The sequence below is a fragment of the Biomphalaria glabrata genome, chromosome 4, assembly GCF_947242115.1.
Source record: "Biomphalaria glabrata chromosome 4, xgBioGlab47.1, whole genome shotgun sequence".
NCBI lineage: Eukaryota > Metazoa > Mollusca > Gastropoda > Planorbidae > Biomphalaria > Biomphalaria glabrata.
The window spans coordinates 20,026,921-20,039,797 of NC_074714.1; the positions used below are offsets into that span (position 1 = coordinate 20,026,921).

A 12,877-nucleotide genomic window follows, 5' to 3' on the forward strand; every position below is an offset into this window, starting at 1 on the left:
AAATAGGCTAGTCATAAAGCGGTCGCGACCCATAGGTTGAGAACCGCTGTATTAGAGCATGGAATGGGTTGCATGAGCTAGCCAGGAAAACCAGTGACTTGGCAAAATTTAGGTCATTGGCTAATATACATGACTAAATGTATGACGCGTAGGACGTAATCATCTTCTTTTTTGAATTAACGTCTTATTATATAAGATAAGATAATGTTCTATTTATTATAATCTTCGCTTATTTCTTGAAGTGTTTACTCCAGGATTTTTATGTTTCCCACTTTTTTAGCTGATACCAAGGGGAGAGAAAAGTACTCATTGTAATTTATTTCCGGGTCATGAAACTTTTTATTTTCACATGACTAAAACAATCAAAAGTCATCAATGTCTCTTCATCAAATTGTAAACAAACCAAAATCTGATTATGTTGTTATTTAAGGTGTTTGTTTTTCAGTTAAGTTGTTATAATCATCATTTATTATTAGATCACCTTATTTATTAATGAATTCTAGATAATATCGAATCTATTTGCTTAAATGTCTGTGACGAGTCCACAGACTCCAAGTGGGGTGACGCCCACAAATGACTGGGAGTTCGACAGATTTGACGATGGTTCTGTCAGTAAGTGTGTTTGTTTGTTTTGAATATTATGAATGAATGTTATTTTATTTTCAATGTCTAGATAATAGATATAATAATATATCGGTATTTTGTTACTTCTAGAGATCTAGACATTCTAGACTCAAACTCAATGGCACTGTGACTGTTGTTATTAAAAATATTGACTGAGAATGAGTGTAACGTAACGCCAGTAACGGAATAGTAATCACATGCATAGACATTCACTGATTCAGTGCTGTAGTCTGTAGTGGGCTAGCTAAACTATAGCCTAGCCCTAGCTAGAACATATATAATAAATTTAATAATTAATAATGTTAAGTTATAAATAACTTATGATTACTAATGAATGTAATTTTAATTAATTTATATATCTCTACTTATAATTGTATCTTATTATGACATTTATGATTTTATGTTAATATATAATTAAAAAATAAAAATCATAAACTTGATCTAGATCTGTGCTGAGATGTTCTAGATCTAGATTCTAGGTCTATTTAATATCAATATTATTTGTTAGTGAAAACATTAGTAAACAATTTAGTTTTAAGAATAGAGTATTATAGACATTCTATAGTCTATAGACTACTAGGAATCTATATTCTGTATCTAGATCTAGGTCTATTAAAACAAAACAAAAAAAAAATAATTTTATTACAGTGCACAATATTATCATTATTATCTTATTTGTTAGATCAATAGTATACATATATACATTTTATTTTAACAATTGTTAATGGATTTCAATTTTAAGTCCTGAGTTTGATATTTAAATTTAAGGTCATTAATGGATGAAGGCATTTTAATTTTATTACAGATTACATTTTATTATAGAAATTACAAACTTAGTATTCTTAGTATTTACCTCATCCTCGAATTTCAGAAATCGTTGGTGAGCTGCAACTTAAAAAGTATGGGAATTTTTTAGAGGAATATGCCACTCAACTGAAAGAAATTGAGGATGCCCTTGATGACACCATTGGCGATGCCTGGGATATGTCCCTGGATCCTATTTCTATGCAGGTATGTGACTTAACATCAAAATTCAATGCTATTTCAATAATTAGGTATCATTATGTTTTCTAATGTACTTATGTGTGTGGCACCATAATATATTGTTACGAATCTCACTATCCAGGCTCTCTGCAAACTGCACCATACACCACCAACTTAAAGAACTTGACAAGTCAGGGCTTCAAAATAACGTAAAGGTTTAATGTCCATAAATAACAGCCAATACTGTACAATTGGCAGCACGTAGAACAGTACAAATAGCTCTGCGATAACAAATATCTCTCCGATAACACCGTTCCGCAGTATCAAGTCTTGCACTGGCCTCTCCGTCTCGTTCCGGGCTTGCACTGGGTTCAACAGTTCAGGACTGACTTCACACACTAGGCTCGTTGTGTCGGACTCGATCGCAGACCAAGATCAAGACGCCGTTCGTCTCAACTGTACTTGACAGTACTCCGCACTGAACCGTCGTAATGCTCCGTACAGAACCACACCGTTGAACTGTGCTGTAGTCGACCGTGTTCTGAACTCCTGTCGTGAACCCGCTTTCTGAACCGTCTTGACTGCGACACCTCCGCTCTTTATATAGGGTCCCTACTGGCCTTCTAGAACCGGACAGAACGCCGCTCGACGTTTCTATGTGGTCAGATGACTACAACTCTCGTGACGCTAATGAGCTCTGTTCACGAAGGCGATTCTTCCCGAACCCTCTTGTTGACACTCGTCTCGGCCGATTGTCGTAACTCGTCACGGTTGACCGCTCGTCTAGCGCTGGCCTGGGGCGATTTGCGTCGACTGACTACACTCATACCACTACCCCCATCTGTGCCACCACCAGGTTTATAACAATATCATTTAATAAGAATTGAATAAGTGGTAATAAACATGAATCCCATGCTACTAGTACTTTGACTTAGAAGAATATACCTATTGTGAGTTGTTATAAGTTATCAATCAGTATTAAAGATGTTTGTAAAATGTTTTACATGTTTCGGATGTTCCTTCAGAGTTGAAGATAGTTTACTTCCTAGTCCAAACCTCCCGCAGGACGACGGGGGATGGGAGCGGGCAAGGTTTGAACCCTCGACCGTCGATTAATCTGAACGACAGTCCAGCGTGCAAACCGCACGACCAGGCAGCCATCCAGATATATATATATATATTTGTCATTTCATTACCCCCATTATAATAATGTCTACTCAAATCGTGGGATAATTTTATCTGGCCTTAATATTTTGAAAGTTTATTATGCTTCCTTTTACATTTAAGAGAGCAGGAAAGTTTCAAAAGTGAATGCCCAATTATCTGGTAGTTTCACTATCAAAACTTAATTACTTTTCTTAAACTCTAATGCTTATCTTTGCTAGACAATAAGGCTATTGACTAATTACTTAAAAATTGACATTGTTATTTACCTGAGAGCAAGAAATATACTTTGTCAATGATGAGTTGTTATTTTTTTTTTATTATACAGTGATTTCTTATGTTATTTTTTTTTTATTTATATGTATTTTCAGATTCTTCCTTATGAACAGACAACACTGCTGCACTTGATTCGAACTGATAATAAAATTCTTAACAAAGTATTAACTGTGTTAGCTGCCCTTTGTTCAGAGATTGATGCCTTGAAACATGAAGCCAATACAAAGTTCTACCATGCTTTGTTACTTTATGGGGAAGGAGGTATTATATTTATTTTCTGTTCAGACTTTCAGTCAGACATTTTTAATCTTCACTGTGATGAGTCATATTACCACTAACACTTTGACTTTGTATTACATGATCTTTGAACTTGCCAGTAAAACATCTAATTCAATGATTAGTCTTTTACATTATGGCCTCCTTAAGTCGCAAAGCAGCTATGGATCATGTCATGGAAATGAGATGACTGCCAGGGCTATGGTCGGAATGATGTCCCCCCTCTCCACATAGATGATTTATCCAAAGGAACGGCAAGTGTCGATGCAGTTTAAGGTCAGCAGTATCACAGGCTTGGCCAGGGTGAAGCACTGAATGCTCTAAACTGCCTTAGGGTCGCTGGCTCCTGATTTTTATTAGAGTTGACTCCCGCAGCCTTTTCCATGATTGGGTATTACAAGGCAGCAGAGGTTTGAATTTTCCTTCTCCTAGGTGGATAGCCAGTTACGGTTAATGAGCCCCTCCTTCCCAAAGCTTACTGTTTTAGACGCCAGTTGCTTGCTTTCTTCCCTTCTCCTGTTAGTGAAAAAAGTTCCGCCAGACTCAATATCTGTGAGTTGGACTGGTTGTCAAAGGCTATTTGAGACACATGCCATCAGGATTTATTTTATAGGTAGTGAAGTGCTTATATCCATTATCACTTACAGCAATGACAATCTTACAGAACCAATCTTTTATATACCTAAAGAATATATGACAGAGCAAATAAAAAATTAAGAAAAGATTGCAAAACTATTTCTGTTTCTTTGTGTTACCAGTATATAAAACATTTTTTATTCTTAACACTAACTGTTGGTAAATATAAACATGTTGTATTCCTCTTTTCATCATAGCCTGTGATTGCCTGCTTGTTTAATGAGCAAGTTGTTTTTTTTTCCATCTGGCTCTCTGTTCTTTATTGAAATCATAACTGCCTTTTTGTACATGTATTATTATGTAAATAGTCTAAACTAGCTTATCATCATGAATCCAAATATTATGTAAATTTTTTTTTCTCTTTTTTTAGAGCCTGAGGAAGGTTTGGAGGAAGGGGAAGCACAGATTCAAATTGGTCGCATGTTTTCACTTCTGCAGGTATTTATTATATATCATAAGGAAACTTTGATTTTGATTCTTTATTTTGTAATTATTCTCAACATTAATTTTTTAAAATTTTTCATCTCAGGAACTCTCCTGTTTTATATCTCGATGCTCAGAGGTAGTTAAAGCAGTCATGAGACAGTTGTCATGTCTCTATACTAACAAGTAAGCCAGCGTTATTAGTCTATTATTTACTATAACTATTCTAGATAATGTATTTTTTTCTGTACATTTACAAATTAAAAGACCTTGAATATAGTGTTCTGTACATAATAATTTTTATAAAATATTTTTAAAATATGTTTTCTGACAGGTTTAATTAAACTAAAATGTTATAATTTAGATGTCAGTAAAAAAAAAAGTTGGCCAACAATTTCAAGTGCAAACTAGTATTTAAAGGGGTTAAGATAATTTTCAACCAAATATATGCAATAAGCAAAGAAAAAAAATCTTAATACTAGCTCTTATAGCTTACAAAAGTTAAGTAAAAGCCACTGTGCCAAATTTTTTTTTTTTTTTTCATTTTACCATTGACATGAAATCTAAGCTGTTTCCAATTCATAAAAGAAATATAATTTTTTAAAAGTTTTTTATTTATAAATAAAAATAAATTATTGTTTTCTGTTATGCATTTTTAATAACTTAAATATTGTATTGTGAGTTTTTTTTTTTTAATATTGTCAGACCAGGACCCAAAATGATTGATGTTACAGATGTTCACTTTCAGGTAATGATTGGTGTACTTATACCTATTACAGAAAACAATTTACTAAAAAAAATTTTTGTTTTAATTGTATTCATATAGATTATTTTGGTTTTCAATAGATTAAAAAATATGTTTGTTTTTTTTATCTTTCATGACTTAGGTTGTATTTGAACATCTGGCTGATCTACTGACCATACTCATCACTCTTGATCGCATCATTGAGCTTCATCCCTCATTGAAAGATCACTGGACCCTTTACAAGAGGTTGGAGCTCCAAACAATTCATTGTCTATGTTGAGTTTTTTTTTTGACACCTCAATCTTTAACAAAAAAAAAATTAATAAATAAACATTTGGCTTTTATTTAATACAAATATTTTGCTTTTCAACATTTACAATTTACCTTCTCACAAATGCACTGCTGAACTTCTTATTATTTTGAAATGATATTTTTAAACTGCAGATGTTCTTTTGAAGGAAAAAATGAGAGTGTGCAAACAATCATCTCAGTTTTATTATTTCTAGTACTGTTGCTTTTCTTGACATCACCAGACACCCCATTTGATTGCATGAAAATGTTTATTGTGTAGGGTACTAATAAAATGTTTGCGGAAGTTCTGTCACAATACCCTTCTGTACCGTATTTTCCTCATTGGTTTACAGCACTTATGTATTATTTTAAATATATCTGAGAATATAAAGAGAATAAAAGAATTTTTTAATTTCGCTGAAATAAGAATGAGAAAGCAAAATGTTTTGTGTGTCGATGAAATGTAATTTTTACTTTACTCTCTTTATATCCATACAGAATGGTAAAATCTGTACATCATGACCCAAGCAAATTTGGTGTTCCCCAAGAAAAAGTCAGACCTTTTGAGAAGTTGATGATGACAATTGAAGGAAGATTGCTGGATGGAATGATATTTCAAGTTAGCAGTTTCTTTTTGTTGTTTTAGTACATAACTAAATTACAGTGATGAAAATAGTTTGAATGTCTCTTAGACAGTAGAGTTTGCCCTTGAGTTACAATGGTGTTGTAAATACCCCTTTCAAGCCTTGCAATCTCTAGGATGAATGATGTAAAAGTCATCTATTTCGATTGCTGAGAGTTAACAAGAGTGTCGTGTGGCCAGCATAATGACCCCAACTGTTTCAAACTCCTTTGGATTTCCCGTCTCTTCTTGAAAATATTTCTTAAGCCAATATTTAGGAAGTTAAATTACAAGAGATAGAAAACTAATTAAATTACAAGGACTTATTTTCTGCACATGTTTTAGTTTCATGTAATTTGCCCTTGGACAGGTAAAGTTAATTTTAGTTGTTTCTGTGGCCAGCTGTTCATTTAAGTGTAATGTGTCTGGTTTTCAGGATTGGTACAGGTACTAACTTCCATATCTGAATGAGCGTGTTAAAAATAAGTCAAAACAAAATAAAAACCTAGCCTCTTCTGTGATTTAAACTCAACATTACTTATGACATATCCTTATGGAAAGTATCATTGTTAGGGAAACCAGAATATCAAACTCTACTTGAAGAACTAAAATTAGGGACATGGTTACTGCTGATGTTTAGAGAAACATAATCCATTTAATTTATGAAATTATCATTAACTGCTTTTGCTAAGCAGTGTCTTTATCCAAGCTCCTTATTTCTCAGAACTGTGTGGAACAACCTTTTGATGATGAGAAAGTCAATGTCTCTAAAAATGGCACATTTGCAGAGGAGTTTGCAATCAATCTCAGGGACTGGATCGTTGAACTAGATGCCAGAATTGGTAAGGCTAATTGATAGTAAAACTTATGTTCCTGAACTTAAATCCCATATCACTTCGCACAATTACATTGACAAATTTAGGTTTCATTTAGCTTTTATTATTAGAAAATGAACTTGTCAGTGTCATCTTTTTCAAAACCATTTGTGTGTTTGTGCAATAGCAATCAATATAGCAATCAATATAATAGCTCTAGTCTCAGGAACAATAGCAGCATTAAAAAATAAAAAAAAATAAGTTCTGTTCTAAATGTCTATACTGGTGCTATCTGAACCAATGCATAAAAAAAGGTTTTGTTGACCATTATTATTAGAGAATGACATCTTCACTTTCCTTCAAATAGGGAGAATGTACTCTTGAATGTCCTAGATTAGGCTTTCGAGCTAAATCTTATTCTGAAATATTTACTTCTGTTGTTAAAAATAAAAGACCAGCAGTCATCTGTTTCTGTGTCCCATGGTTAATGAGTGTGCCAGCATAACAACCAACCAACTTTACTTTTTCTCAACTAATGTCAGGTACCCATTAGAGCTGGATGCACCCTAAATATCATGTAATTAAAAATCCCAGTCTTCACAAAGATTTGTACCCGGGACTCTCCTGTTTGGAAACCAAGTGCTCTACTACTCTGCCACCGCTCCTCCTCTTGTTAAAATGCTAAAGGGTTTTTCTGTTTCTAAAAAAATATTTTAATGTTTTCATTAAAAAATAACATGAAGTGCTAATTCATGACTCCCATATAATTTAATGTGAGACCAAGCGGCAAAAACCACCTTGTTATCTATCAAGGGGGATCAAATTAGAATCCTGACTCGAGTTGAGATGTGTTTGCCAAGCGCTTAAAAGCAGCTCAGAAATCTTATCCCAGAACCCCCTCCCCCCAAAAAGTCCACAAAAGAGATTGGACCGTAGCACACTGAGCATGCTATATGCATAAAAGTTACGCTTAAAAAAAAGCAAATTTTTTTTTAATGCTGTTTTTTATTTTATTTTTTTTATTTGCTCCTAGTTCATAAAATATTTTGGAGGAACAAGAAATAAAAAAAATTATCAGTTTACTTAATGTTCAATAATATAGTAAACTAACTTTCCTATTTTGTTGTTCATAATGTTATAACAATTCTAATTAATATACATACATGATCAATATTACAACATAATAGTGGCGAAATAGAAAGTGATTCTTTTCCTTGCATTTTAAATTTTCCTTTTCATATGATGGAAAAATAGAGTGAGAAAAATTTATCACTATAGGGATCAAGGAAAAATACATGAATAGAGTTAAATTAATTGTTTAAAGTGGCAGCCGGTTCCTCTTTCAAAATAACATAACAATTTTAAACTAACTTAATAATTAATGAAATAATCTTTATGAAATTTTAATAAAATGTGTTATCACCCAGCAACAGTTAATGTGTGAATTTCAGCTCCTTGGAATAATAAAAAGTTGTCAAAATAAACTATTCAAATTTTTCATTTTTGACTTTTTTTTACTATAATGAAAGTGTGAGTTTATATTAAGAATTGAAAAAGCATATTACTACATTCTTTAATTCTTAGTTAATTAGTACAAATAGTGACTTCAATGTATCACATTGCTTGAGTAGATTTAGTAATGTTGGCAACATTAATACATTTTTCTGTGCACGAAATTTTATATAAGTATGTTTTCTATCATGTGTAGAGCTGAAACCAATGATACATAGATCTAGTTAAACTTTAAATAAAAATAAATTGTCAACACCAGACAAGTTTACACTTAAATAGCCCAAGCTGACCAGCAACCCTGAGGTGTAAGCAATTTTAGTATAGATCTGTGGTGCCATTAAAATCTCAGATGCACTTGTCATGGGCTACATCATCTTAAAAAATATTCAAATCTAATGAAACTGAGCCTCAACGAGGTCCTTATGTTCTGTGGGCAGAAGTTTTAAAGGGCCAGTTATCAGCATATCATGTGTTCAGAACTAGAATGCTTCACTGTGGGTTTGTAAATTCATACCTACTTATTCACTTTTTTCTCACGCTCATTTGCTTTTAAAGATTAAGCAGCGCAAGATTTATTTGTATTATTTTTTGTTTATATATGTTTATGTATTAAACAAAACTGTATTGTTATGTGATTATCACAAAATATCAGGATTAAAAATTGTTTTCCATTATTATTTGATAAATGTTAACACACTGATCATGCTTTATTCTTTATCCTTAAAAAAGCAATTATTTACCAACATATACAGCCAGCCAGAGGGGTAGTGAGCAAAATGTGTGAGCAAAATTTTATTTGCTCCCAATTTTCCATGAACATCACATAGAAATATAGGCTTATAAATAAAAAGTATTTAATAATAACATAATGCAAATAACCTTAAAATGTATTACCTAACTCTCTGAGGGTGGAGCCCGTGGCATCATGCTCCTCCTTGCCAGCCGCCCTCACTATGCCTTAGTAGCAAGCCATGATGAAAAAATAAAATTTTATGAAAAGTAAAGTGAAGATATTTAGCAGTTGTGAACTCTAAGTCAATTTGAATAAAAACTGTTTAAATGTTGTTGTTTTTTAACTTGGAAAATATAACTGGTATTAATGTAATGCAAAAGTCAGATGCATATTTATGTTTGAAGCAATAAATGAACTAACAAAACAGTTTTGTAAGTTTTCAATCAAAAACCTGAGGGGTAAGTGTAGACACATGGGCAGCCCAGCACTTGCAAATTTACCACCCAGGCTTTCCCCCAGCAATGGAGAGGTCACTCCATCTCTGACAGTAATGTCTCTGAAAAAAACATGGAGAGTGGTAGTTAGAGTTCCAAAGGGAAAAGATCCTCTCTTCACTATTTTTAATTCATGTCTTGTCTATATCAGTGATGCGCAACATAAATCGACCTGCGGGCCATTTTAATTTCTGACACTGGCGTCGCGGGCCACATAAAGGAAAGGTACAAAAACGAATTGAAATTGACCTGAAACTATTTGCTTAGAAACCCGTGGTTCTAGTACTTACATTCATTAATGGGATGTTATTAGTATTATCTTTTTTCTTTTCATGCGTCAGAAAACGGCTTCATTTCTCTACTAAAAATATGAGCGACAGTGTAGCTAGCTTTACCAACGACTCGTCTTCTTCTTAACATTACTCTTCCAATCTCTAGATGTAGTTTAACAATCTTTTTATTCAAATGACGTCAAATGTGTTTTATTATTGCGTTACTTTTTTTTTTTTAAACAGCCACACTTTATTGACAACTCAAATATATTGGCTATATTGGCTTATTATCATGTTCTGCCAAAAAGTAAAGGTCCTCTCTTTATATGTTTTATAAATTCTACATGAGTCCAATCTCATAAACGCACAAATGTTAATCATAGTACCAATCAATCGGAGAAATATTGATGGCCCTAACGTAGGTAAAGAGACATTTTTCAACCTTTTTTTAGAAGGGGTAGCGGATTTTCTACACTTTGTGCCGACATTTCGGCGGGCCTAATACAACCACGTATCCGGCCCGCGGGCCGTATTTTGGGCATCACTGGTCTATACCAATAAATATTTGTGTAAAGCGTTAACTTTATCCGAGATTGGGTATGGGAGCAATACCTTGTGTAAACCGTTTACCTGACAGACAGAGTGAGTGGGTATAAGCTTTGTAATAATACATGAAGGACAGATCCAAAAATCAATATTATTGCATGTATATATTATAGCTTACCTAAAGCACTATGTAATAATGGAGTGAGAAAATTTGGTAAGCTTATTGAGCACCAGCCAGTTCATAATGTTTTCAGATATTCGTTTCATTTTTTAGTTTATAGCTTGGATCCCTTCGGTATCAGAAGGCTAAGGGCATGGCGTAACAAGGTGGGCTGCCCTTTCATGCATAAGGCATGATGAAACCATTCATCATATATTTGAACCGAAAGGATCAAAGAAAAAGGGGGTGAAGGTGGTGACCTGAATTTTTAAATTGCTTTTGTAAAATTGGTCTAGGACTTTATGTATACATTTTTGTTAAATATTTTTTGCTTACATTCAGATTGTATCCTTCACTGTATTTAATCTATAAACTATGAATATTTATATTTGTCTAAGGTATGATTTTTTTTAAATATATGTAATTTGTATTTATAATTTAAAATAATGTATATTTTTCCTTTTTTTTTTTTTTTTTTGATGATTTTCTCCCCTAATGTATTATTTTAATTGTTATTGCCCTTTGTGTTGTTTTTTTTTTTTTTTTTACTTAATTTTTTTATTTCATCAGGAGAAAGCAATGAAACAGAACATCGCTATAAATATGTTGGAGCCATAGGACTTTTTATTTTACAATTTCAAATCTTCAGAACCATAGATAAACGCATTTTTAAGCCAATCTGGGATGTCTATCGCAAGGTTAGTATATGTCCAATAAGACAATGTAATTTATGAGAATCTTATTTTACAATTTTGATTGTATTTTTATTATAAATAATAACATCATTGTTGTAACTGTAATTAACATTTATTATTGATTTAAAAAAAAACAACTTTATTGCTCTTTAACTTATAATTATATTTTTGCAATCTCAAAGTGATTTTTTGAAAAATCCTGTGACTTTTAAAATTTGAATATTTTGTGTGTGTAAACAGATTCCATGTGTGCATCTTATTGGCAATGTGGTCTTCTTTCCAAATGAGTTTCTGTTAATCAGACTTCCTAAAGCCAGTCAGTTTTTAGATAAAAAATCCCAGCAAGCAGTTACGCAACAAATCCAGGGATGGCTAACTTCCCGCAACCAATTACTCACCAGGTGTGTTTAATAATATTTTTTGTCTTTCTAGCAATATTAACCTATAACCATATCATTCTTTAAAATGCTCATACTACAAGTGTCTTCCATTTTATGGCAGGGTATAAATGTTTTGTTTGTTTGTTGTTGGTGTCACCAAATGAAAATGTGTGTCCTCTTCAGCTTTGTTTAGAAGTGTTGTAAAAATTTTTGTTTGTTTATTTTGAATTGAATTTATTTATAAAATAATTATTAAACATTTTTTTAAAACTTATTATTATAAACAGACAAATTCTTTATAGAAATCACATCATCTGACGTCTTGCAAAACTGTGATAATAAATGCTGTAAAAAATTTATTTCATTATTTGAAGTTATTTATATTTATTGTTGAAAAAAACCTGGATTTTAAAAACTTAACATTTGTCTAAAATAATAGTCAACTAACTGATTCAGAAGAGTTTGTTTAGTTTCATAATTAAGAAAGTTAATTATTTTCACAATTACTTCATTTTAAGAATATTTATTAATTATATCTGGTGTTCATTATCAAAGAAATTATTCCCTAGTGTTGTAGCAAAGTTCTCTATCATGCAGCTGAAATGCTGTTCTTATAATCTGTATATTACTCAAGTCGTTCAACAGTGTCAATAGAAAGTCTTTAATATACAATACTCCTTTTTTTCTTTACATGAAATAAATTTGGAAGTTTAAAACATAAATTTTTTATCCTCTCTTTGAATCTGAACTGGTGGATATTTAGACACAGGTAATTTTCCAAATCTCAGATTTTTCTGTTTTTATTAGTTTTTTTTTTTTTTTTCTCATATATTAGATTTTACTTTTTTTAATGGTTTAATTTCCTATATAATTATTACTTTGATTTATTTCTGTTTGCTAATGAACTATTTGTGTTATGTTTGGCACTGTCAAATTATTATTATGTCTCACTATGATAAAAAAAAATCTGTTAACTGTCACATAAATGTTTATCTCTCTCTGTGGATCAATGATAAATGTTTATCACTGACCATTATAATCTCTCACTGTGGATCAGTGATACATATTTTTCCTTGTTACTGACCATTGTAATCTCTCACTTTAGATCAGTGATACATATTTTTCACTGATACTGACTATTGTAATCTCTCATTGTGGATCAGTGATACATATTTTTCACTGTTACTGACCATTGTAATCTCTCACTGGATCAGTGATACATATTACTC

At 32.1% G+C, this 12,877-nt stretch overlaps 1 protein-coding gene and 1 non-coding gene across 3 annotated transcripts in view; one reads left to right on the forward strand and one right to left on the reverse strand.

The window, feature by feature from the left end:
* The first annotated feature begins 321 nt into the window (after nt 1–321).
* The window catches only part of LOC106061557 (WASH complex subunit 4-like), a 31,126-nt gene continuing 18,570 nt past the window's right edge, over nt 322–12,877 (forward strand). For both annotated transcript variants that reach the window (XM_013219728.2, XM_056026302.1), the window contains exons 1-11: nt 322–612; nt 1,496–1,635; nt 3,144–3,309; nt 4,331–4,398; nt 4,490–4,569; nt 5,089–5,131; nt 5,271–5,374; nt 5,918–6,038; nt 6,766–6,883; nt 11,144–11,271; nt 11,509–11,669. In XM_013219728.2, coding sequence (XP_013075182.2) covers nt 528–612; nt 1,496–1,635; nt 3,144–3,309; nt 4,331–4,398; nt 4,490–4,569; nt 5,089–5,131; nt 5,271–5,374; nt 5,918–6,038; nt 6,766–6,883; nt 11,144–11,271; nt 11,509–11,669 — 1,214 coding nt within the window. In that variant the 5' untranslated portion in view covers nt 322–527. The remainder of the gene's footprint in view (nt 613–1,495; nt 1,636–3,143; nt 3,310–4,330; nt 4,399–4,489; nt 4,570–5,088; nt 5,132–5,270; nt 5,375–5,917; nt 6,039–6,765; nt 6,884–11,143; nt 11,272–11,508; nt 11,670–12,877) is intronic.
* On the reverse strand, nt 10,710–10,805 carry LOC129926108 (small nucleolar RNA U13). Its single transcript, XR_008777799.1, has one exon. It is a non-coding gene; the product is annotated as a small nucleolar RNA U13 (small nucleolar RNA).